Source organism: Aotus nancymaae, unplaced genomic scaffold (genome assembly GCF_030222135.1).
Source record: "Aotus nancymaae isolate 86718 unplaced genomic scaffold, 86718_ANA_hifiasm-v0.15.2.pri h1tg000007l, whole genome shotgun sequence".
NCBI lineage: Eukaryota > Metazoa > Chordata > Mammalia > Primates > Aotidae > Aotus > Aotus nancymaae.
In genome coordinates, this window is record NW_026988418.1 from 10,597,379 (window position 1) to 10,622,061 (window position 24,683).

Sequence of the window (24,683 nt, forward strand, 5' to 3'; positions counted from 1 at the left end):
TACTAAACATGCAAAAAAATTAGTCAGTCACAGTGGCATGCTCCTGTAGTCCCAGCTACTCAAGAGGCTGAGGCATTAGAATTGCTTGAACCCAGGAGGCCAAAGTTACAGTGAGCACAGATTGCACCTTTGCACTCCAGTCTGGGTGACAGAGTGAGACTCTGTCTCAAAAAAATAAATAAATAAATCATGATATGTGCAAGAGTATGTCCATTGCAGCACTATTCACAATAGCAAAGACATGGAATCAACCCAAATGCCCATCAATGATAGACTAGATAAAGAAAATGTGCTACATATATACCATGGAATACTATGCTGACATAAAAAGGAACGAGATCATGTCCTTTGCAGGAACGTGGATGGAGCTGGAGGCCATTACCCTCAGCAAACTAACCCAGGAACAGGAAACCAAACACCGCATATTCTCACTTATAAGCGGGATCTGAACAGTAAGTACACATGGACACAAGAAGGGGAACAACACACCCTGGGGCCTACTTGGGGTCGGATGGGGAGAGCATCAGGATAAGCAGCTAACGCATGCTGGGCTCAGTACCTAGGTGATGGGTTAACAGGTGCAGCAAACCACCATGGCACATTTTTACCTAAGTAACAAACCTGCACATCCTGTATATGTAGCCTAGAACTTAAATTAAATTAAAATTAAGAAAACAGCACCACCATCATCATTGTGTTTGAATTTAAGGAAAGCCTCTTCTCAGCCTCCAATTCCAGTTCATCAGCTCTTGGGGTCTGGAGCTTCCTCCCTTCCACCAGCCTGTCTCATTACCCTTTTTCTCTCTCCCCTCTCCTCTCTGACCCTTTCCTGACTTTACCCTCATCTGTCCTCACCATTCCACCCCATACCTCCAAGCTCACAGCTAGAACTGACCAAAGTCCCAGTTATTCATTTACAAAGTCCATGTCCAGGACTGTACCAGCCTCAGCAGGGTGGAACAAATCAGTGTGGCCAGCTCCATTGTGTTGATTCCTCAAGAGATGCAGGAGGACAGATGGGCCCGGCACATTCTGTACCTGTCAGCCGCGCGCAGCCTCCAGCCTACTGCTCACTCGACTCCTTACATGACCCCTGGCAAGTAGTGTCCCTTCCTTGGGCTTAAATTCTGTGGTGTAATATTAGTAAACTGGGCTAAATGATCCTAAGGATCTTGCTAGCTCTGACACACCATGGTCTTGCATCCAATTCAGTTCACTCTGTAACAAATAATCATAAAAACAATAGCAATTTTCCAAATTTGTTGGAAACAGATGCTCGGTGCCACAACGAAAAATTAGCACTGAGACAAAAGAGCTTTCATCAACACAATTTTTACTTTCTGGACTGCAAGAAGGGTACCCTCGCTAGCCATCGTGCCACAAGAGTACAATGAACAAAGGAAAACACGCAAATTTATCCCTTACGTATTTGGGGTCATCCTTACTGCTGTGTCTGATCTCCATTGGCTGGAGCCAGACCTCACAATCTAAACTAAAACCCGATTGGCTAATAACTTAAAACTTTTCTAAACAGGTAAAAAAAAAGCAATGGAGAGCTGGTACATGCCTGTGAGCACGTCTGGCACAGATATCTTTGTTAAAGTACAAGGACATAGAATGTACTACGTTCCCGTAAGCATGGCATCTCTAACAGCTACATAGGATAAGGCGTAACAAATTTATCAGCACACTTCTTCTTTAACAAGAAAGGAAATTTTAAAAAGGAACTTTTCTACTTCCCATGGCTACATTTATTGTGCACTGTGTGCTAGGTGCCATTCTATGTGTTTCGTGTGAATGTTTAACATTCATAACACCACTCATCATGTAGACATCATTTACTGCCCTGATTTACAGTGAACCGGAGCTCCAAGAGTCGAGCTAGCTTAGCCATAGCCACAGTCCCAGGGTACCAAATGTCCAAGCCATGCTGCTGCCAAGCTGCCTGACCCAGACCTGAGCGCTTAACTTCTCAATGGGCATCCAAGTTCAAAGCAAAATCTCTGGCTCAACTGCCCACTGCCCAGCTGAGCTTCAGAGCTCCACCAGGCACCCAACTGCTCCTCCAGGACTTCCCCACGGAAGTGTTGCAGGCTCCAGAATGCCACATGTCCACACCGCATCCTCATCCCACACATGCTCCTACTTGTCCCCAGCACCTGCCATTCTTAGTGCCATTCATTAGCCTACATGATGCCTTCGAATCAGAGGAAGGCATCCCTCCCTCCAGGGCCCTGTTAGTGGAGGCACTGCCTATACAGCCCAGGGCAGTGCCCCTGATGCCACGTCTTCCAACTTGCTCTGGGCAGACACTGCGATTCATCCTTAATGCCGGGCTCCCAAACCACTGCTGAAGGACTAGGATGGCCACCTCCCTGTGGCCCCAGACTCGGCCACTGGGGCCACAGGGAGGGGGCTCGGAGGCCTCACTGCCCTTGCTTTGCACAGGAAAACCTAGTTGCTGGCATGTCCTGAGGGGTTCCTGGGACCACGCGGTGGAAAGGCCTCTGGTCCCAGTGTGAGGGGGAGGAGCCGCGCCTGAAACAAGTTTCAAGGCTCTGCTGAATGTACGCGTCCTTTAGAGTGTGCAGCCACCAGGTGGCAGCCGAGGCCACGGGCGGACAGAGCAGCTCCCGAAACTGAAGGCCAGCCAGGCAGCAGCGTTCTGAAGGGTTCCCAGGACCTTCAACCAGAAAGAGAGGGAGCATGTGCGCATGTGTTTGTCTGCGCCCATGCAGGGAGGAGGGATATGAACAGACACCGCTGGACAGATGGCTGGAGTTAGGTCTCTTCCTCTGGGGCTCTTCACCACTCCTTGGGCTTCCCTTCCCCTGCTCAGCCCTGTCCGGGTTGCACAGACAGGGAAGTCACTCCATTCCCTCTGTCACTCCATTCCTGCCCTTGAGGAGCTCCCAGACCTGGGGCAGGAGCGGGATGCAGACAAGTAAACAGCACGCTGGGGTGGGGTGGGGTGAGTGGGGCAGGTAGGGCGGGTGCAGAGAGAGGCAGGTGCGGGGGCTGGAGTTGCCCAGAGGAAGTGCTGAACCCAGGGGTGGGATAAGGAGCCTCTGGGAAGAAACGGCATCTACGCTGATCATAGAGGGCTTTCTGGCAAGTCTCAGGATCCATAATAACAAGATGTCCTCTGTTTTCGCCCAGCAGCCCTGCAGGGACTGTACTACAGAGCCAATTTTACTGACAAGGGAATGGAGGATCCAAAAGGCTAGGGGATCGATCCTACAGGCAGTGAGGAGCAGGTCTGGAATTTGAACCAATCTGCATCACAGTCCGCTCTGAGTTGGGGGGGACGGGGGTCAGGGGGAGAACCAGAGGAGAGCCAACCTGGGGAGTCAAGACCCCCAGCCAAGTCTAGATGGAAGGCAGGTGCCTCCACCCTGGTACCAGAGCAAGTTCTGATGGCCCCAGCCAACTGACTTGCCTGTGAAGTTGGGCAAAGAGGCCAGAGCAGACTGTGTGTGACTCTGACCCCACCCCCAGGACCTCTGCCCCCACCTTTACTACCCTAGGCTAAGGGGAAGAGGCTCTGTCCAGCAATAGTCCTGATCTGATGGCTCCTTGAAGCACAATTAAACAGATAGTATTTCTCCACATGTCACTCTGAGTATGAGGGCAGTAATCCTGAAACTCCCCTTGACCACCTGGCACTCTGGAGATGGAACTCCACAGCCTGTTTTCAAAGCCAACTCCTGGCTGGAAGTTCCTCTTCAAATCTAACTGAAGTAAGCAGTGCTGCAGTTTCCCTTCAACTGTGCAGTTGCTGGGTGGAGGCTGTTCCCTCCTGCCTGAGTTTGAGTTTGGGTATAACGTATAATTTAACCCTATGAAACTTACATGTTAAAGGTGGGCGAGCAGAAAACAAGGTACAAGCCCTGTTCCAGGAAGCAGGAAGAGCAAAAATGTCCTCAACAGTAAGAGGACATCCTGGTCCTAGAGCCAGGGCTTGGGGCAGCCTGCGGTCCTGGCAGAGAGCTGGTGGAAGGGACCACGGGGACATGATGCCGCACACAGAAGTGAGACCAATGAGATCGTGGGAACTGCCGGGACAAGCGCTGACATCAAGGAAGTTTGGGAGGCAGGGGACAGCTGGGAAGGGACAACCAGGAGAACCAGCTGGAAACTGAAAAGAGATGCAAGGGAGAAAGAGGAGGGAGCGCTGAGCTCAGGTGGTGGAGGAGAAGGGGAGACAGGATAGAGAGAGGCAGAAGATGGGACAAAAACAGAGGCGGAGAGACTGAGGAACAGGGAGACAGAGATGGATGGAGGCCGGCAGAGACAAAGAGGAGCCAGGCCTGGGCGGGAGAGGTCCTACGTGGGGAGAAAAAGGTGGAGAGGAGAGCAGGAAAGAGAGAGGAGCGCAGCCGTCTGGGGGTTCCGACCGGGCCCAGCCCACCCCTCTGGCAGGCTGGGTCTCTCCCTTTTCTGCCACTCAAGGAGCTCAGGATCCCCTCCCCCAGGGCTGGGGGCGGAGAGCTCGCCTCCAGCCCCGCCCTAGTCCAGAGGCTCCCCCTCCCCAGGCCCTCGGAGGCGGCCCCTGGGGGCTGGCTGTGCAGCGATAGACCGCGGGGGCCCAGCTGGTGCGTTATCAGCCTTCTCCAGGAGCGCGCCTGAGCCACTCCGTGGCTGCCAGTCTGAGATTAGGCCCCAGGAGGGTCATTAAGCGCCGCCCTGGCCCAGGCCCAGCCTCCTTTCCCTCCTCGATCTGGCCAGGCTGGCAGGTGGGAATGAGTGATAAGGATTGGGGGTCTCAGCGGTTCTGAGGCCGGCAGCTCCCTGCTCCCAGCACCCGCCCCCCAGCCCCCTCCCCGTCAGAGAGGGAACACAGGGTAAGGGTGATGGACTGTAAGGTCAGTGCCAGCCCAGCCCCTGCAGGAGCCCCCTGGGGTCCTACTGTCCTAGACCTGCCCATATTGACCAAGACAGAATGAGAAGGGGGCCAAGGAGGTTGTTAAGAGAGGCCCCAGACAGCTCCTGGGAAGCTCGATGAGTCCAGGCAGAAGCACGCTTCTCCTGGCAAAAGCTCACAGGTGTGAGGGGCTGGGCTCCACTTGCTGCAGGGAGACAGGGATGGTGGCTCTGCCTTCCCACCCTGGCAGGCTCGAACCCACTCCCACCCTCCAGGGACAACTGAGGGCAGAATTGGGAGGAAATGTGGCCTCTGCAAGGAGAATCAGATCTGGAAGCCAGAAGCTTCCCTCCAGGAGGTGGGAAAGGAAGAGAGGGCTGTTTGTGCCTTAGCAGAGGCCTGACCCTCTAGGAACCTCTGTCTTCTTCAGTGAGTGGAGAAGCCAGGCTGGCTGGTGGCCTGGCTTTGCCCTCTGGTCTAATCAAGGAAAACTTCCCAGAAGAAGAGAAACCTTGATTGGGTCAAGAAAAAAGAATGGGCAGAGTTTAAACTGGCAGAGGTGGGATGAAAAGGCATAAGTCACAGAAAGTCAGGTAAGCAAAAGCCTACAGTAGAAATCACAAGCCACAGCTCATTAAGCTGAATCCTAGAGAGGGGAGGTGACTTGTCTCAAGACACACAGAAAGGCAGGGATAGGCCTGGAGCAAAGATGCTACTTCCCCCATCCCCAGGCCTCTTCCCTCTGCTGTAGGCTGCATCCTAAACCCCAATGAGGTGAGGAGGATAGTTCCCATTTAAGATGAGTCTTCCTCAGTGGGTGAAGCCTTGGAACAATGAGTTCGTGTCCTTTGTAGGGGCATGGATGAACCTGGAAACCATCATTCTCAGCAAACTGACACAAGAACAGAAAACCAAACACCACATGTTCTCACTCATAGGCGGGTGTTGAACAAGGAGAACACATGGACACAGGGAGGGGTGCACTACACACTGGGGTCTGTTGGGGGGAAATAGGAGGGGACAGCAGGGGGTGGGGAGTTGGGGAGAGAGAGCATGGGGAGAAATGCCAGATATAGGTGAAGGGGAGGAAGGCAGCAAATCACACTGCCACGTGTGTTCCTATGCAACAATCTTGTATGTTCTTCACATGTACCCCAAAACCTAAAATGCAATAAAAAATAAAAATAAAAAAAGAATGGCCATAAGGAGATCCGTGTGCAGTAAGAAGCTGTGGGGCAGCACAGTGAGGTTCCTCTGGTGAAATTGTGACCAGGTGGGCATGAGTTAGTGCTGAATACAAGAGACCCTTGCCTGCAACACCATGGGAGGACATGAAGAAGAGATTCTTTGAGGGAGCAAGCCAAAACCTACCAAAGCGTAAACGACTTGAAGCCAATAGGCTATCCCTTAAAAATGAGAGACCCTGGCCGGGCACGGTGGCTCATGTCTGTGATCCCAGCACTTTGGGAGGCTGAGGTGGGTAGATCACAAGGTCAGGAGATTGAGACCAGCCTGGCCAACATAGTGAAACCCCGTCTCTACTAAAAACACAAAAAATTAGCCGGGCGTGGTGGTGGGCTCCTGTAATCCCAGCTACTCTGGAGGCTGAGGCAGGAGAATTGCCTGAACCCAGGAGGTGGAGGTTGCACTGAGCCAAGATAGCGTCACTGCACCCCAAGCAAAACATAAAAAGAACAAAAAGAAAAAAGAGTACTTAAATGAAGATATGAAGATGTGAATGGATTCGTGGAATACCTAAGACAGATTCACAGATGGGTCACAATGGGCAAATTATAGCAACAGACAGTGAGGAAGTAAAGAAAGAAATTGTAGTTGCTTTAAAGAAAGACAGTTGACCCGAAGGAAGAAGATTAAAAAGACAAACGGCAAAGAAAAACGCGATGGTGTATTTCCTTTGTAGAAAACCTGGTCCTGGAATTGCAGATTGTCCTGCTGCCCGTGACAGTCAAGACATAGACACTGGAATATGTGACAGGTGTGAGTCCACAGAGCACGAAATAACCAAGGGAAAGGCTAAAGCAGACCCTGCTCTTGGCAAATGTCCTTTTGCAAAACGTTTTGTTTGTGGAGAAATGGGGCACCTGTCTAGATCTTGTCCAGATAATCCCAAAGGACTCTATGCTGATGCAAACTTTGTGGCTCTGTGGGACATTTAAAGAAAGATTGCCCTGGTGTATATGTGCCACATTTTCCCTGTCCAGTCTATCATCGATGGGCACAAGAACACAATATCAAACACTGCATTTTCTCACTCATAGGCGGGTGTTGAACAATGAGAACACATGGACACAGGGAGGGGAGCACTATACACTGGGGTCTGTTGGGGGGAAATAGGGGAGGGACAGCGGTGGGTGGGGAGTTGGGGAGAGATAGCATGGGGAGAAATGCCACATATAGGTGAAGGGGAGGAAGGCAGCAAATCACACTGCCACGTATGCACCTATGCAACAATCTTGCATGTTCTTCACATGTACCCCAAAACCTAAAATGCAATAAAAAATAAATAAATAAATAAAAAGAAATATCCACAATGAAGCAATTAATCAAAAAAAAAAAAAAAAAAGAAAGATTGCCCTGAAAGTCAGAATTCAGATTGAATAGTCACAGTTGATCGCTGGGCAAAGGGAGTGAGTGCAGACTATGAGGAAATTTTGGATGCACCTAAACTGCAAAAACCCAAAACAAAAATACCTAAAGTTGTTACTTGTTGATAACAACTAGCACCATTACTAGTTACCACCTCATCGTTACTTTCTAAAGCAGCCGCACTTCACAGGTTAGAGTGGGGCTCCCTGATGGCCAGGACTACACTGTAGATATATCAGGATGATCTGGGTGTGGTCAAAAACAATCCTCCTTATTCTGTCCATCAAATAGTACTTCTACCGCTGTTTGGAGAAAACTGAAGGGAAGAAGAAGATGATTAAATGGATTCTCTAAAAGAACATATTTTAAGAGACAGAACTTAGGCGTAACTAAGTGGTTGTATACCTGATTGTCACAATCATCTTTTATAAAAGCAAAATTATGCATAAATGTGAAACACCCCTAACCAAAGGGTACAAATGAATTTTCGGCTATATTGTTTTCTTGGCTCAAAGTATCAGTTTATTATAATAATAGAAATGTATAAGTTACTAGAAAGTCTGTATTTTTTAAACATGGAATAAAAATGCATTTTCTTAAAAAAAAAAAAAAAGAGAATGTCCATGACGTGAGGCTGTGACAGGCTGAGACAAGCGGCAGAGAGAGAGCTTTGGGACAAGGTGGGCAGCCTCCCACCCTCTGGCCCCACGTCTCTGGATCTGGGAATTCTCCTGGGTGAGTGTCTCAGGTTATCACCCCAAATAGAGACAGAAGCTGTTCCCATAAGGCCAACAGTCACAGAGGTGAGGGGCCTCCAGGTTCAGCCAGCCGGGCAAGGCGTGCCTCCCCTCTCTCCCTCTCCTAGAGGACCCAGTTTCCTGAGCCTCCTGACCCGCCCCCACTCCCACCCCAGGACTGGGCATTGGGCGGGGCAAGCATAGGCGAGGGCTGGGCTCTCCTCCAGCTCTGCGGTGAGACTGGCCAAATCATCCCCCAAGAGAAAGCTCAGCTCAGAGAGGACACCAGCTTTCCCAAGCTCACACAGCAAGTTGGCAGAGGACCCAGGACTCAGATCTGGGCTTCCTGAGTCTCAACCCAAGACTCCTTCCTGACACTTCCTATGCCAAAGCCCAGTACGGAGGGGCTACGGGAGGGAGACAGAGCTAGATCTGTGTGAACCCACTGTGACGCCTCCAGCACAGAGGAAGAGGGTGAGCGGGGCTGTGCAAGGAAAAGCCCAGAGTCTCAGGGATGAAGGGTGCTTCGGGGGCGGGGATTTGCAGGAACAGCGCTACCTGGAGCAAGGGTAGAGTGGGTGAGCTCCCTGGCCCAGGGGCCTCCGACAGCCTCTTCCTTCCCTACATACATGAAACTGATGAGCACTAGGGGCACGCAGCTCACATCAGGGTCTGCCCAGGGAAGGGTGCCCCCCTGGGTGCCCCTAGTGCTGATCAGCCTTACCTGGCTGCTCTGGTCGAAGAAAGGGTTTGGCCTGAGGGGACAAGAATCACCCCACTGGCAGCAATGGGCTCACCTGTACTGGTCTCCCCCACTCCCAATTCTTCCATGTGTCATCAGACATTCCCATTTGAGGGTGCTTCACTCTCAAAACACCAGAAAAGACACCAACCGTCTCTTACCCTCACCCTGGACACAGACTCTCAGCACTTTCCAGCCTGGGCCCCCTCGGTCCAGCTATGCTGTGGACACAGGGGCTCCCTGAAAAATCCCCCAAAACCACTGTAACAGAGTCAGAAGGCAATTATCATGATTCAGAAAGCAAGATGGGGACTCACTGGAAGCCTGAGGGGCCGCTGCTGAGCCTCAGCCCCAGAAATACAAAAAGTCTTTATTTCACAGAAATAAGGGCCATTTCCACAGTTATGGGGAAGGACGTGTGAGAGGATGGGAGGTGCTGAGCTGACTGTCCTATTCAGAAGGCTCTCCTGAGCTGAGTGGGAGACGCCAGACACAGCCCAGCCCCAACCTAGACACGGTCTGAGCTCCAGCCTTGACTGGCTATACTTCAAGGGAGGGTAGGGCTGGCGTGGGGCTGGAGGGAGTTGGCCCACTATTGCAGATTCCACAAAGAGAAGGAGGGGGCTTAGGTGGTAGCACTGGGCATCCATCCCAGGCGCCTGGAAGTCTTGGGGTTGGGGCCACAGGCAAGGTTACATCGGGGTGCTTCGGACCTTGCCTTCCTCCTCGGGAACATTCTCATAGGCATTCTCATGCTCACTGGACCTGAAAGAAGAAGGCATGGGCCTGGTGGGTCATCGCTACTCCCATTCTATGCCCCTCCCTACCCCATCCTGCACTTGTGATGGTAATAGCTTCCAGGATAAACACATGACTCCCAGAAGGGGATTCTCCTGACCACAACTGGGCTTATGCACCCGAGACTGGAGGCCTCTCAGCGTCCCCTCCCTACACCTATCTCCCTCCCCCTGAGGGCTGCTCCACCACTGGGCCCCTACTGAGCCCATCCCTTACCGAGTCCATCCCCCACTGAACCCATCCCCCACTGAGCTCCATCCCCCACTAAGCTCCATCCCCCCACTGAGCTCCATCTCCCACTGAACACATCCCCCACTGAGTCCATCCCCCACTGAGCTCCATCCCCCACTGAACACATCCCCCACTGAGTCCATCCCCCACTAAGCTCCATCCCCCACTAAGCTCCATCCCCCACTAAGCTCCATCCCCCCAATAAGCTCCATCCCCCACTGAGCTCCATCCCCCACTGAACCCATCCCTCACTGAACACATCCCCCACTGAGTCCATCCCCCACTGAGCTCCATCCCCTCACTGAGCTCCATCTCCCACTGAACACATCCCCCACTGAGTCCATCCCCCACTGAGCTCCATCCCCCACTAAGCTCCATCCCCCCACTAAGCTCCATCCCCCACTGAACCCATCCCCCACTGAGCTCCATCCCCCACTGAACACATCCCGCACTGAGCTCCATCGCCTACTAAGCTCCATCCCCTCATTGAACTCCATCCCTCACTAGCTCCATCCCCCACCAAGCTCCATCTCCCACTGAACCCATCCCCCACTGAACCCATCCCCCACTGAGCTGCATCCTCTACTGAGCTCTCCCCTCATTAAGTCCCCTCACTCATTTGTCCCTTCCTCCATTGAACTGTGTGTCCCCCCACTGCCCTGTGAGTTCCCACTCCTACACTGAACCCTACCTTCCCAAGTCTCCATCCCCTCCTGGAGCCCCTGCCCCGCACAGAGGCTGCATTTCCCCCACAGAGCCCTGCAATCCTCACAAAGCCCCATTGTCTCACTAGCTTTTGCCCATGTGAGTCCCCATCCTCCCCCACCACCTCCCCCCACAGCACCCGTCTTGAGGTTCTCTTAGGCCCTGGGAGCACAGGGCAGGCAGCCCCGCACCGCACCTCACCTGAAGTTGGCCGCCATCGAGGAGTACCTTCCGTCCGTTCCCGCCAGGACTCCATCTGCCTTGTTTCCCACCGTCAGGACCATGTGTGCAGGCTCCCTGGGGACGGAGCTCATCAGTGGTGCTCCTCGGGGGGCCCCCCTCTTCCGAGTAGACACTATTCTGGGTCCTGGTTCTCACAAGCCTAAAGGGCAGCTGTGTCCAGCAGGGCCTGTCAGCCACTGCTTCTGGTCCCACCCGTGGGGCCTCACACTTTCTCCCCACTCCATGGTGGGGGCCAAATATTTGCAAAAGACTTATCCCGAGTCCAAGGCCTCTCTCTGTCCCAGCTGCCCTCAGCTCAGCAGGTTCTGCAGGATACACTATCTGCCCCAAATTTCCCCAGGTCGTGCCTTGGGCAGTGGACACAGACGTGGTTGGTGGCGCTTCAGGCAGAGCTGGGTCAGGTGGAGAAAGCCCAGCCGAAGACCTTCCAACAAAAAGCCCCTCGCCTCTTCCTCAAGTTTAAACCCCAACAGTGTGGGCTCTCCCTGAAGCCTCCCAGAAGCTGCTCCCATGAGGGTCACAGGGACCCCAACACCCGCTCACTTCCTTAGATATCCCACAGGCACCCCAGACTTAATATGTCCCCAGTTAAACTCAGCGGCTGCCCCTACGTCTGCTCGTCCTCCTGTGTTCTGGGCGTGGTGGGTGATCCCCGGTGAGAAACCTCGCCGCCATCCGTGCTTTCCTCCCCTCGGGCCTGCTGCTGTCTCTGACCACCAACTCCCAGGGTGCCCAACTCCTAGACAGTGCTCAGACCCATCTCTTCTCTCCATCCTCTCTGCCACCTCTACAGTCCAGAGCCCTGCTGACCTCACACTCGCCCCCTCACCGCTCTCTAGGTTTGCAGACTGGAGGCTCCCCCACCGCTGCCGTGCATCCGCCATGAGGCAGCCAGGGTCACTCTGCTAAGGCCGTATCTCATCCTGAAACTGTCTTAAAAACTGCTCACCAGAGGCAGGGCACAGTGGCTCATGCCTATAATCCCAGCACTTTGGGAGGTAGGTGGATCATGAGGTCAGGAGTTTGAGACCAGCCTGACCAACATGGTGAAACACTGTCTGCATTAAAAATACAAAAATTAGCCGGGCATGGTGGCAGGCACCTGTAATCCCAGCTACTCAGGAGGCTGAGGCAGGAGAATCACTTGAACCCAGGAGGCGGAGGTTGCAGTGAGCCTAGATTGTGCCATTGCACTCCAGCCTGGGCAACAGAGTGAGATTCTGTCTTTAAAAAAAAAAAACAAACTTGTGACTGGATTCCTACTCAATAAGGTAAAGCCCAAAAGCCCAAAGCGCAGGTCATTGGTACGCAAGATCCTGGTTGGCCTGGGTCTGCCCCTCACCAGCCTCATCACAGGTGTCTCCATCCCCTTCTCCACTCACTGAGCCACTGGGGTTTCCTCTGCAGCCCTGCATGGAGCTAGCACCCAAGCCACCAGGCCACCTTTGTGAGAGCTGGGAAAAAATGTCCCTGGGGACAGAGGCAGCCTTGCCTGAGGGTCCTGACCTGGTGAGTGCAGAGTGGGCTGGATTTCAGCCCACCCGCTCTTCGCCTGTGTGCTGTATCCAGCAGCCCTGGTGCCCTGCCCCTAACTCAGGACCTGGACGTACCCTTCCCTCCACCGCAGCCCGCTTGCCACGCTACTCTATCCTGGTAGCAACTCCTCATTCTTCAGGTTTCAGGATAAATGTGCAATGGGGAAGCCTTCTCTGGCCACCTGACACAGGTCAGGCCCTGCAGTGTACTCTGCACTCTCCCTCAGCGGCAGCTCTTGAACTCTGACAGGTCACTCCAGTCTGTGAGCCTGTGAGGGCAGGAGGCGAGTCTGTCCCACTGCCCCTCTGCACCACAGCTGATCCTGCAGAAGGAGGAACCGCCCCTTCCAGAGGTTCTCACAGTGCCCATCACAGGCTGGGCTGCTATCCTGGCTCTACAGAAACACCAAGAGTCCAAGAAGAGAAGCCATTTCCCCAAAGCTCACAGGGAGTGGGCACCAGAGATGGGGGAGCCAGAGAGCCCAGGTCTGGAAGCCAGCAAGCTGAGGCTTTCATTCCAACCGTCACCAGCCTACCCTGTGACCTTGAGCCTCAGTTTCCCTTCCACACAGGGGAGGATTGGACGCAGGGTTTCTGAGGCCCTCTCTCACCGCTACTAGAGCAAGAGCGGTGGTCCTGGGCCCACCCTGCCTGCTCAGGGGCCCTTGGGCAGCACTCACGGCTCTTCCTGGCACCAGAAGTGGTTGATTGCAAAGGCGAGTGCAACGAGGACCAGGAACACGGCCACTGCGATGAGGCCCTGCATCCAGGGCTGAAGCTTCCCCAGGCCTAAAACAGGGAGGGGGGCTGTAGCAAACGGGGCCACAGTGGGGCCGCATGTGCAAGAGAGCGAGGGGACTCACTTCCCAAGAGCCCCACCTGTGCTGAAGGCCCTCAGCCAGCTGCCAGGACCAAGGAGACATTCTGGGGAGGCAGGGGTGGGATGCAGCCCCTCTGACCCACTTAAACATCTTGAGCTCCACTCAGCTTAGGAAAAGGAGGGAGTTGGAGGAACAGCAGAGCCCCTGCCCCACACAGAGGCTGCTCCTCAAAGAGGAGGGAGTTGGAACAGGAGGGAACAGCCCTCAGAGTGCTGTAGCTGAGACCTAGGCGGCCCAGAGCCTCTTCCCCTCCCCCAGGCAGGTCATATGCAGGGCCCCCCAGTACCCAGAAACCAGTTCGTCGGGAGACTCCCAGATAGCACAACGGAGTGGATCTATCGCGGACCAGCAGCCTGAGAGCCTGCAGGGCTGACAGCTCTCCAGAGTGAAGGCCCTGAGCAGATTTTCATCCACGTGTTTATTTGCTCTTTGACAGGTGATTCTCATTAATACGCAGGTGTTCTACATATACATATAACTCAAGAATACACCAAGTAGGCAGCTGTGACCCGCCTACCACTAATTATAAACTAAAGGTATCTTCCACAAGGGAACCATGGGGGCAGGTAAACTTAATGTTCCTCAACACCCCAGGGAGTGCCTGGGCCCCAGGGACCAAAGGGCAGCCCCCTGGACAGCTGGCCTAGGCCTTGCAGCTGGGAGTGGCTCCCAGAAAGCTGAGGAGGACCCAGAACTGACATGACTGGTCTGACGTCTGGAAGATCCTGTTCTGTAGCAAGAGGTTTCTCTGATGGTAGGAAGGGTATGTGAGTGGAGACAGCAGGCTACTCGGCTGGGGCGTCTGGGGTGCCTGGGGTACCCAGAGAGAGGAGTGGACCAGGACATCTTTAGAGGGGCAGGACTGAGGGGTAAGCTCTTCTCTGGGTCTTGGGGGCCAGGAAAGAAGCCTCAAAACCTGAACCCCTTTTGGTTCCCCCAGCTGGGTGCCCAGGGACTAGGGCCAGAGATTAGGTCAAGGCCCAATCATGCACCCTTCTCTGCTTTTTTTTATTTTTTAGTAGAGACAGGGTCTTACTATGTTGCCCAGGCTGGTCTCACATTTCTCGGCTCAGGCAGTCCTTCCGCCTCAGCCTCCCAAAGTGCTGGGATTACAGGCATGAGCCGCGGCACCCAGGCCCTTCTCTGCCTTTTGACCCTTGACACCAGCACAGACCCTCAAGATTTCCCTGAAGTCCCTGCCCTCAGGCCACTGCTACCCCAAAGGACTTTCCTCTTCCCTGACACCACTGCACTCCATGAGCCTGAGGGAGCTCAGCCCTGCAAAGAAAAGACCCTCGTTGGGGAGAGGTCCCAGGACAAAACACAGGTCAGCAGGAGCCTTCAGAGGGGCCTCACCTCCAGGCCAGAATACCTGCATCCCTATATTTTAAGGGACCCAGGCTGGGCATCGGAAACCTTACTCTGGCTCACTCCCACTCAAAAATCCTCCTTTGAGTCTACCAAAAGCTCTCCTGCTGCAGTGGAAACCTGACCTTTTCTCTGAGCCTGGCAGATACTGAGAAGAAGGAAGGAGGCTAGGAACTCTCTGGCCCATAGCAAGGTCAGACCTCACTTAAGGGGAAGCAGAAGACACACAGTGTGGTTATCCCCAGTTCCACACCTGCCAAACAGCAGTGTTTGGGAGTCATTGTTTCCCTGGGGATTCAGACTGCTTCCTCAGGTTGGTGGTTGCTCAAGCTTGGGGAGTTAGGGCTTAACCCTCAGAGGCCTCTCCCTGTTTCCTCCTAGACCCTGCAGCTAATTCCCTCCAGTCATCCCAGGGACCGCAGTCCCTGCGCCTCCTTCATGTGGGGTTAGCACATACAGCAAGGGGCAGCCCCTGGGGCAGGAGAAAGGTGGTCTGAGCCCTGTCCTTTCTTGCCCTGCTGTGTAACTCATGTGAGTTACTCAGCCTCTCTGGTCTGCAGTTCCCCAGAGGGCTTCCAAGACCTGGGAGACAGAGTTGAAGCAGACACACATGAGAGCTCAGGGTAGGGTGGGAGGGGAGCTCTGGAAGCATCTTTGCCAGTCCCCTCTGGACCAAGTCCCACCTGCAGAGTGCCCAGACTTTGACTGCAGACGCAGCCTGAGAGTGTAGAATGAAAGCCACACCTTGTGTGTGTGGCTTGGCCAGGTGCAAAGCCCTCCTACACCCCTGACCTGGCAGCAGCCCCAGGAGGTGGGCAGGGTGGGGTCTATTGTTTTCATTTTATGGGTGAGAAAGCTGAGTCTCAGAAAAGGGCAGTGATTTGCTCAAGGTCACACATCAATTCAGGCAGAGCAGGATGAAGAGCTCAGATATTTGGGGCAGTCACGCTGGGCACTGTTCCCTACTCAAGTCCAAAAAGCCGAGACAATTAGGACTTGGGTCAAAGCCATGGACGAAGCCCTGGCAGAACTGCTCCTCCCCTGGAGCAAGCCCGCCTTTGAGGGGTGCTTGGGCCCCACTCTCACCCTCCTTGTGTCCCTGGCCGCCCTGCACTCAGGACCCAGCCATCCCCAGGGCAATGCCTACTCTTGGGACTTGGGCCTCAACTCCTGCTCCTCCCCCAAATCCTAGAACCAACATTTCCCTGCCGCTCCCACTTTTCACTCGTTGAAAACAAGTGGCAGGCAGAGACTTGGTTCAGAGGTCTCTGCCTTGGGACGATCTTTCAGCTAGCCCAGTCCCTGATCCCCCTCCAAATAAGTATCAAGTCCTGGGGAGAGAGGCCAGAACACCGCCCCATCCACCCCTGGGTCTCCCATTCCCAGCCCTCTCCTCCAGTGCTACCTTGCTGACAGCTGGCAGGTGGCACTGCCGTGAGCAGGCCCAGAATGAGCAGGCTGAGGGCCGACATGGCTGCAGCAGCTCCTAGCCTTGCTTCTGGCCGCCGGTGTCTGGGCTCCTGGAGCTGCTGTGGGGTCTGTTGGTGTCCGCCTGAAATCAATCTGGGCTCAGTCTGGTCCTGGAGGAGAGGAGCTAGAAAGGAGGAAGGCGAGGGCGGGAGGAGAAATGAAGACAGGCGTCAGAAAGAACCTGCCCTCCCTCCCATGGTAATGAGCTGCCAAGCTGGGCCTCCCCTGGCCGATGCCCAGCCCACTTGCACTGGCATTCGAGGTCATCTTCCCAGGGCCAGCGAAGGAGGTGTGTATTAGGACCAAGCATATGTGGGAGAGTCCCAGCCTCATCTCCATGCCCTGAGCTCCCTTTTCCTGGCAGTGGAGCCGGGCTCTAGGGAAAGGGGTGCCACATAGCCGCTCCTGCCTTGACGGAGCCCAGTGGGCAGGGCTTCTTGGAAGGCTGACAGTGGGATTAAGAAATGTGCTGGCTGGCTCCGGAGCCTGGGGAAAACCCCAGAAGCGCAGAGAAGTCTCAAAGCTGCCAGACTCCCCGCAGGGCCTGGCCTATTTCCTGTTCTCCCCCTCACCTGCCCCTGCCCCGCCAAGCCAAACCCTGGGACTCTGATGCTGGGACACGCCACAGCTTCAGTGCCTTCCACCCTGGCCCAGCCCAGTAGCTTCCTAAATCCACCCCCTCCTGCAGAGGTCTCAATAGAGGGCCTGAAGGTCCCAGTTCCCAGCTTTCATACCCCATGCCCAAGCCCCAACCCAGCCCAGCTGACCTAGGCCCAGTTCAGCTCTTCCTCTTGGCCCCAGATGTGGTCCCTGGAAACTAGGCAGGGCCTTAAAACAAGATCCCGTCTTGGTCAAAGGCTTCAACACCCAACTTCGAATCCATCTCCACCTACGGTAGAGGAGAGAATGGGCAAACAGCCTGCCGTGGGGGAAAAGGACGGACACCACAGGTGGCGCCCCATCTGGGACCCGGAAGCCCTGGGCCCGCCACCTTCATAGCCAAAAGCAGCACTAAGGAAGGCACCCCCAGCCCCTGGAACAGGGGAACCCTGGAGCCAGAGCCCTCCAAAGAGCCAAAGTCTCCCCAGGATCACATGGTGTCCACCTGGCCTCCAGCTCGGGAACTGAGAATGGCCTGAGTTCCTGTGCAGGCTCCTGACCAAGGGTCATGCTGGTCTCCTTGCCCCACCCCCCACCCCAGCGGTATGGGAAGCTGAGATGCTGACTCCCTAGAAAGGAGTGGGCCAACTAGAACGAAGTCTCATCAGAGGTGGAAGGTCCCCAGGAGCCAGCACCTGAGCAGAAGGCCCCTCCACAGCCTCTCTGCCCTGAAGCCAACAAACCCCTATTCATCAGACCTCCTGGGCAGCCCTTCCTATGGCAGGCCAATTCTGCCAGCGGGAGCACTTGGACATCATGCCTCAGGCCTGCTTCCTGTGTGTGGGGGGGTGTGTGTATGTGTGTGTATGTATGTGCATGTGTGTGTATGTGTATGGGTGTGTGTGTATGGGTGTGGGTGTATGTGTGTGGGTGTGTGTATGGGTGTGTGTATGGGTGTGTGTATGTGTGTGGGGTGTGTATGTGTATGGGTGTGTATGGAGGGTGTGTGTATGGGTGTGTATGTGTGTATATGTGTATGTGTGTGTATGTGTGTATGCATAATGTGTGCGTATGTGTGTGTGTATGTGCATGTGTGTGGGTGTGGGTGTGTTCACATGTGTGTGCAGTCAAGCCCATTGCTATTCAAAGATGGGGTGTCTCAAGGTGATCTAGGGGAACTCTACTTGAGTGATGCCTCCCATACCTGTATATCCTGTCCTCCCTCCCTGCCCCAACTTGTGCCCTCAGAATCTTCTAGCACAGACTGGAGTAAGCACCGTGCATGTTAATGAACAGCCAGATAATCGAATCACTGATTGGAATGTAAGGAATGGGGCTGAATTTAACAAACATCTACTAGTGCCTTCTCCAAGAATTTTAAGGAGAGGAGTCACATGATCGGTTTTGCGTTTGAGAAAACACCTCTCCATGCAGTGTGGAGCTCCCCATCTCCAGGGAACTGGAACTGGGAACAGGAAGGAGGAATTGAATGTTGATGGCTCCCCAGCTCCCCAGCTGTATGGACACAGCCCTGATCCCCATGGTAACAAGGTGGGCTCCCCTGCTGGTCTGGCTTGGGCCCAGGGTCTGGACTGAGGTAACAGCAGCCCCACAGGGGTGCACCATGTGTCCTGAGCAGCTGTTCCATCGACGTTCAGTTCCTAGAGATGAGGAGCTGGGGGTCTGATACACTGGCCACAACACCGGTGCCTGGGCCTGGGCAGGGAGTGGCCGTGGGAACAGATCTGAGCCCCGTTGAGGTGGCAGAGAAAGCAGGGCGTGGCTGCTGGAACACAGTGCCTAGCTGGGAGTGGGTGCAGGCAGGAGGCAGGGGTACAGGTGACTCCCAGGTTTCTGGTGTAGACAGCTGGGTAGATGCCGGTACCTCAGAAGGAGCCAGAGCAAGTTTTGGGGTGGGAGGATTAATGAGCTATAGGTTTCAAGGTATTATGCTTGCAATGCCTGTGGACTTTCCAGAGGGACACATCTGGAAGGCTGCAGAATCCCTGGGTCTGGGGTGGAGAATCTGGGAGCCGTCTATGACACAGGCGTGGTAACTGAGGCCTGGGATCTCATGGTCTCCCCAGTGTGTGTGACAGGGATAGGGGTTTCGAGAGGAGAGCAGAGAAAGGAGGGGACATAGCCCCAACACATAAAGGTCTTTCAAAGGAAGAAGGGCAAGAGGAAGCAGGAGGAAGAAATCCCAGAAAAGTGGGATGTCCCAGGAGCCAAACAAGGAGAGATTTAAGAAAAGGAGGGTGGGGGGCCACAGCCTTGCCACCCCCTCCAACAGTGCCATCAGCCCTCAAGTCCCAGGTTCTGCCTTCCTCACCCCAGTACCCCCCTTCCCTGAAAAGCCCGGGGAAAGAAAAGGATGCCCCAGTCTGTGCTTTGGGAGTGGCGGGGGAGGGGGATGAGCAGGAAGGCCATCAGGTGACCAACAGGAGGAAAACATACCTCCTGGGTCAAAGTCCCAAGCTTTAGAGCAAAACAAGTTGTTCCAGAAAAGGGGGACGTGGGTGGACACTTGGCTTTGAGGCTGCTCCCTCCTCCCTGGAGGTCTTCACACGGGTGGAGGGTCATCTCCCCAGCTGTATGGACACAGCCCTGATCCCCATGGTAACAAGGTGGGCCCCTCTGCTGGTCTGGCTTGAGCCCAGGGTCTGGACTGAGGTCTCAGCAACCCCACAGGACTGCACCATGTGTCCTGAGCAGCTGTTCCATCAATGTACAGTTCTTCCTTCCTGTTCCAGCCCAGCTGTCACCCAGAACCATCAGGCCCCTAAGACAAGCCCTCCATCCAGCTAGACCTTATGCCATTATGCCTTCAGAAAAGCCAAAGTGGACCTGGACTGTTTCCAGGAGTCTCCTTCCTCCCAACCCCATCTTGTCAGCCATTCCACTTACTGCCAGCAGGTGGCAGTGTCTAGCTCCAATCCCAGACTGAGGAGGGCAGGGAGCCAGTTTGCCGCTGAAGACTCTGCAACTTCCCCTCCCTCCAGCCCCTACTTTTGCCCCACTCCAGGGTAGTGTGAAGAAAGGAACGGTGGACATTTACATGCAAATAGTCATGGGTGCTGGGAACAGCGTACATGGCATGCTCAGGGCTTTGACGTAGGACAGCGTGGTGGACTACATTGTCAAGGAAGGCATCCTGGAGGAGGTGATGCTGGCAAAGGAAGTTAGCCAGTGTTGTACTGGGCAGACAGCCTGGAGAGAGGAATCCAGGCAGAGCTCAGCCTGAGAAAAAGTACAAAGAACATTCTAGAAGGGCGTTAAGGACACAAAGATAAAAGCTTTCTTTACTCATTATTTATTTATTTATTTGGAGATGGTGTCTCACTCTCTCACCCAGGCTGGAGTGCAGTGGCACAGTCTTGGCTCACTGCAACCTCTGCCTCCCAGGTTCAAGTGATTCTCCCAGGTTCAAGTAAGCCTCCTGAATTAGCTGATCACAGGCACGCGCCACCAAGCCCAGCTAACTTTTGTATTTTTAGTAGAGACGGGGTTTCACTACGTGGGCCAAGGTGGTCTTGAACTCCTAACCTCGTGATCCTCCTGCCTCGGCCTCCCAAAGTGCTGGGATTACAAGCGTCAGCTACTGCATCCAGCTCTTTACTCATTCTTATAATACTTCATTTTGTTAATATCATTGCTGTAAACCAGAGAGCTCCTGGAGACCTGTTTTGTTATTTCAAACGTACCTTGCTTAACCCCTTTTATGACATTCATCGGCCCTTAAAATAATATGCAAACTTCTTTGCATGGGTTTGAGGGCCCAGACAATCCTCCCTTACCCACCTCTCCAGCCTGGTCTGGCCCCGGAGCCACCTGTCACTTCCTAACGAACGCCAAGCTCTTTCCCACATCAGAGCTCCTCTCCACTTGCTCTTTTTTCTGCCTGGAACACTCTTCCACTTCAATTTGCCCAGCAAACTGATCTTTCTTTACATCCCTTTCTCCAAGAAGACTTCTTTACTTCCCTTCTCTCCCATCTGAAGTCAATCCCTTCTACAAATCTCCTTTGCTCATCTCCTCACAGCCATGATCACAAGTTGCAATTACATACTGATTTGTATGTTTACCATTTAATATCTATCTCATTTAATATTAAATTAATATTTAATATGGAGGGAAGGTATCATATCTATCTCTGCCCCACCATCCAGTACTGAGCACAGTCCCTGAGTACACACTTGACACATTTTATGAAGTTAAATCTCAGTATATGCAGTGCTTGCCACCGGCCTGACAAAGAGAAGAAGCTCAGAGAAGGATCGTTCAATGAATAAAACATTTTAGCCGTAGTTGAGTCCTTGTCTCTCTCCACTGTCTCTCTGTGTGCAAGGACTGTGTTTGATTCATCTCTGTATGTGAAGGAGAAGACATGGTCACCATTCCTCTGACAGCTGGAGCTGTTCAGCCTGAAATGAGGGTGTCCCAGAGGGTGAGCTCTCCATCCCTAGAGATGTAAGAGCAGAGGCCATGGACCTGGTCACCCAACAAGGTGTCTGCAAAAGGGGTTTGTCTTAGTCTATTTGTACCACTGTAATAAAATACCTTGGACTGGGTAATTTACAAAGAACGGAAATTTACTTTTTAACAGTTCTGGAGGCAGGGAAGTCCCAGATCAAGGCACCAGCAGACTTGGCATCTGGTGAGAGCTGCCCTCTGCTTCCAAGATGACACATCTTGCTGTGCCTTCATGTGGTGGGAGGGATGGAAGGGTGAAAGGGACAAGGATGCTCCCTTCAACCCTGTTTTTGAGAACACTAACCCATTCACAGGGGTGAAGCCCTCCTGACCTAACTCCTTTCCAAGAGGCCCCAGCTCTCAATATCATCACCTTGGGGTATAAGTTTTAACAGATGAATTTTAGAGGGACATACACTGAAACTATAGCAGGGTTCTAGCCCTTCCATTTCTGGAGCCTGTGATCCTGTGATTCCGTTAACAGACTATGATAAGTTTTCATATTTTAATAAGATCCCAAGGAAGCCGGCTGGTTAGGACTGGGGTGAGCCCCTCCTCTCTCAAACTTAAGACTTCATTCCCCTAGCTCCCCTTCATGTAGCGCTCCCTCCCCAAAGCACCATGGACAGAACTCTAACTCATGAACATAGACAGGGAAAACATCACATCTGTATTTCACTAACCTCTAACTTAAATTTACCATTTTTGGCCAGGCGCAGTGGTTCCCGCCTGTAATCTCAGCACTTTGGAAGGCTGAGTCGGGCAGATCACCTGAGGTCAGGAGTTCGAGACCAGCCTGGCCAACATGGTGAAACCCTGTCTCTACTAAAAATACAAAAATTAGCCGGGCATGGTGGTGGGCACTATGTTCTCTTGTCTCAGCCTCCTGAGTAGCTTGTAATCCCAGCTACTCAGGACTACAAGCTACTCAGGAGGCTGAGACAGGAGAATCGCCTGAACCCAGGAGGCAGAGGTTGCGATGAGCCTAGATCGCACTATTGCATCCCAGCCTAGGCGTCAAGAGCGAAACTCCATCTCAAAAGAAAAATAAAAATAAATAAAATTTATCTTTTTTTCCTATGGGATGAAGGCAACAAACCACAGACTGTTTATGATATTTTCATATCACCATAGAATTACTGAAGGTATCTGGGTATGTCTTATGCTCACCACTATAAAAGTATAATAGTCATTGGACCTTTCAAAGATCTTGTTGTTGAATACATTATAAACAGATACATAAATTACTATATTACAAACTTATATTTTTAATATTTTGATAACTACATTTTAATATAACTGGTTTCCTTTGCAATGCTATGTATTTTATTTTATGCACTTAAAAACATTATTGTGAGAGGCCAGGCACGGTGGCTTACACCTGTAATCACAGCACTTTGGAAGGCCGAGGCAGGCGGATCATCTGAGGTCAGGAATTTGAGACCAGCCTGGGCAATATGGTGAAACCCTGTCTGTATTAAAAATAACAAAAATTAGCCGGGAGTGATGGCACATGCCTATAGTCTCAGCTACTCGGGAGGCTGAGGCAGAAGAATTGCTTGAACCCAGGAAGCAGAGGTTGCAGTGAGCCAAGATCATGTCATTGCACTCTGGCCTGGGAGACAGAGTGAGACTCAGTCTCAAAAATAAATTAATTAATCAATTTAAATAAATAAATAAATAAAAACATTACTGTGAGAAGGGGTCCGTAGGCTTCATCAGACTGCCCAAGGGTTCCATGGCACAGAGAGGGTCAAGTCCTGGCTCACCAAGAGCCTAGGGCATATCTGCTAAAACAATGCCATGCGATCTTAAGGTTGGACCTGGAGAAAGATTGGCAGCTTTCTGGACAGAGGCTTTCTGGAGCACAGAGCTAGGCACTATGACCAGACTGAATGGGTGCTCACTCCCACAGGTGCTCCAGTGTCTGGGCGCTGGAAGGGGCAGAAAGCACCAGCCCAGAGCCAGCCGAGCCAAGAAATGTACTGGCTGTGACTCCTGGGTCCTAGGCGACCCCACTGGACTGGGGAGATTTATGGCCAGGACCCCACAGTGGGGGAAGATCTATCAACCCCTCCTGCTGCCCACTCATCCAGCCAAGAAATTCAAGGGCTGGCACTCTGCCAGAAGCAAAGCCTGCCAACAGAGGTCCCAGAGCCAAATCTTAGCCTACTGGTTCCAAGCACAGCCTTTCCCTACCCAGGGCTCCAGGCCAGCAGTGGAAGCAAGCTGGGAGTACTGTGTTCTAGAATCACAGTCTCTTCAAGCCTGAAAGCTCATCCTACGTGATGTAATCTTGCCCCTTATTTTTCAGCTGGGGAATTTGTAACCCAGAAATGGACAGTCACCAACTAAAAATCACAGAGCAAGTCAATGGGAGAGATGTGGCCAAACCCAAGGGGTCTCTATGTCCAGCCCAGGGCTCGGTCCCTCTGTCAAGCACCTCCTATTGCTCAGTTTCTCAAATAACATCCTAGCTTGCTTTCATTCATTCACTCAACACATGTTTGGCACCTACTATGGAACTGGAAATACAGTAGCCCTTATCTGAAATGCTTGAGACCAGAAGCGTTTCAGATTTGGGTTTTGTTCTGATTTTGGAATATTTATATATACATAGTGGAATATCTTGGTGATGAGACCCAAGTCTGAGCATGAAATTCATTTGTTTCCTATACACCTTACACACATAGCCTGAAGGTAATTTTTAGGATATTTTAAATAGTTTTGTGTATGAAACAAAGTTCTGACTGTGTTTCGACTATGACCCTTCACATGGGATCAGATGTGAAATTTTCCACTGGTGGCATCATGCTGGCACTCAAAAAATTTCAGACTGAGAAGCATTTCAGATTCCAGATTTTTGGACTGGGTATGCCCAATTTGTAGAGAACCAGATAGAGATGACATCATACCATTCTGTAACTACAGTTGCAGTACATGTTTCAAAGGGAAAGTGCAGGTGCTAAAAGAACATAAATGAATTTGCCGTCTAGTCTAGGAGGTCAGGAAAGTGTAGTATGAAGTCTAAGATTCGTTCACTGAACAAATAATTATAGAGAGCCTCCTGTGGAACAGGCACTGTTCAAGACGCCAGGATACAGGAATGAGCAAAACAAAGCCCCTGCCCTTATGGAGATGACATTCTAGAGGGGTCATCCGGGAAACAGACAGGCAGATAAAATAGGCCCGACGGCAATATGGAAAAGTCCAGGGTCAGGAGAATGGTGGGGAGCCACAAGAAGAGGGTGTGCTATTTTGTACAGATTCTCAGGGAAGGTGCCTCTAAGAAGTGACATTTGAACCGAGGGTTGAAAATGAGGACCATGTTCAGCCTTGGATGGGAGAGGATCCCAGGCAAGTTACAGGCAAGTGCAAAGCCCAGAAGAAGGAGCCTGGAGGGAGTCAGTGTGGCTGAGGGAAGTGAGT

The 24,683-nt window shown here is 52.7% G+C and overlaps 1 protein-coding gene and 1 pseudogene across 4 annotated transcripts in view; one reads left to right on the forward strand and one right to left on the reverse strand.

Annotated features, from left to right (window-relative positions):
* Positions 1–4,853: 4,853 nt before the first annotated feature.
* On the forward strand, positions 4,854–7,596 carry LOC105704951 (zinc finger CCHC domain-containing protein 9-like; annotated as a pseudogene).
* A 1,659-nt stretch (positions 7,597–9,255) lies between these two features.
* The window catches only part of PDZK1IP1 (PDZK1 interacting protein 1), a 30,331-nt gene continuing 14,903 nt past the window's right edge, over positions 9,256–24,683 (reverse strand). For 2 of the 4 annotated variants that reach the window (XM_012434884.2, XM_012434885.2), the window contains exons 2-7: positions 19,840–20,021; positions 16,949–17,070; positions 16,117–16,305; positions 13,143–13,251; positions 10,886–10,981; positions 9,256–9,715 (exon numbers count right to left, since the gene is read on the reverse strand). In XM_012434884.2, coding sequence (XP_012290307.2) covers positions 9,643–9,715; positions 10,886–10,981; positions 13,143–13,251; positions 16,117–16,305; positions 16,949–17,070; positions 19,840–19,880 — 630 coding nt within the window. In that variant the 5' untranslated portion in view covers positions 19,881–20,021 and the 3' untranslated portion in view covers positions 9,256–9,642. The remainder of the gene's footprint in view (positions 9,716–10,885; positions 10,982–13,142; positions 13,252–16,116; positions 16,306–16,948; positions 17,071–19,839; positions 20,022–24,683) is intronic. The other 2 variants (XM_012434887.3, XM_012434886.2) reach the window with 2 other exon arrangements.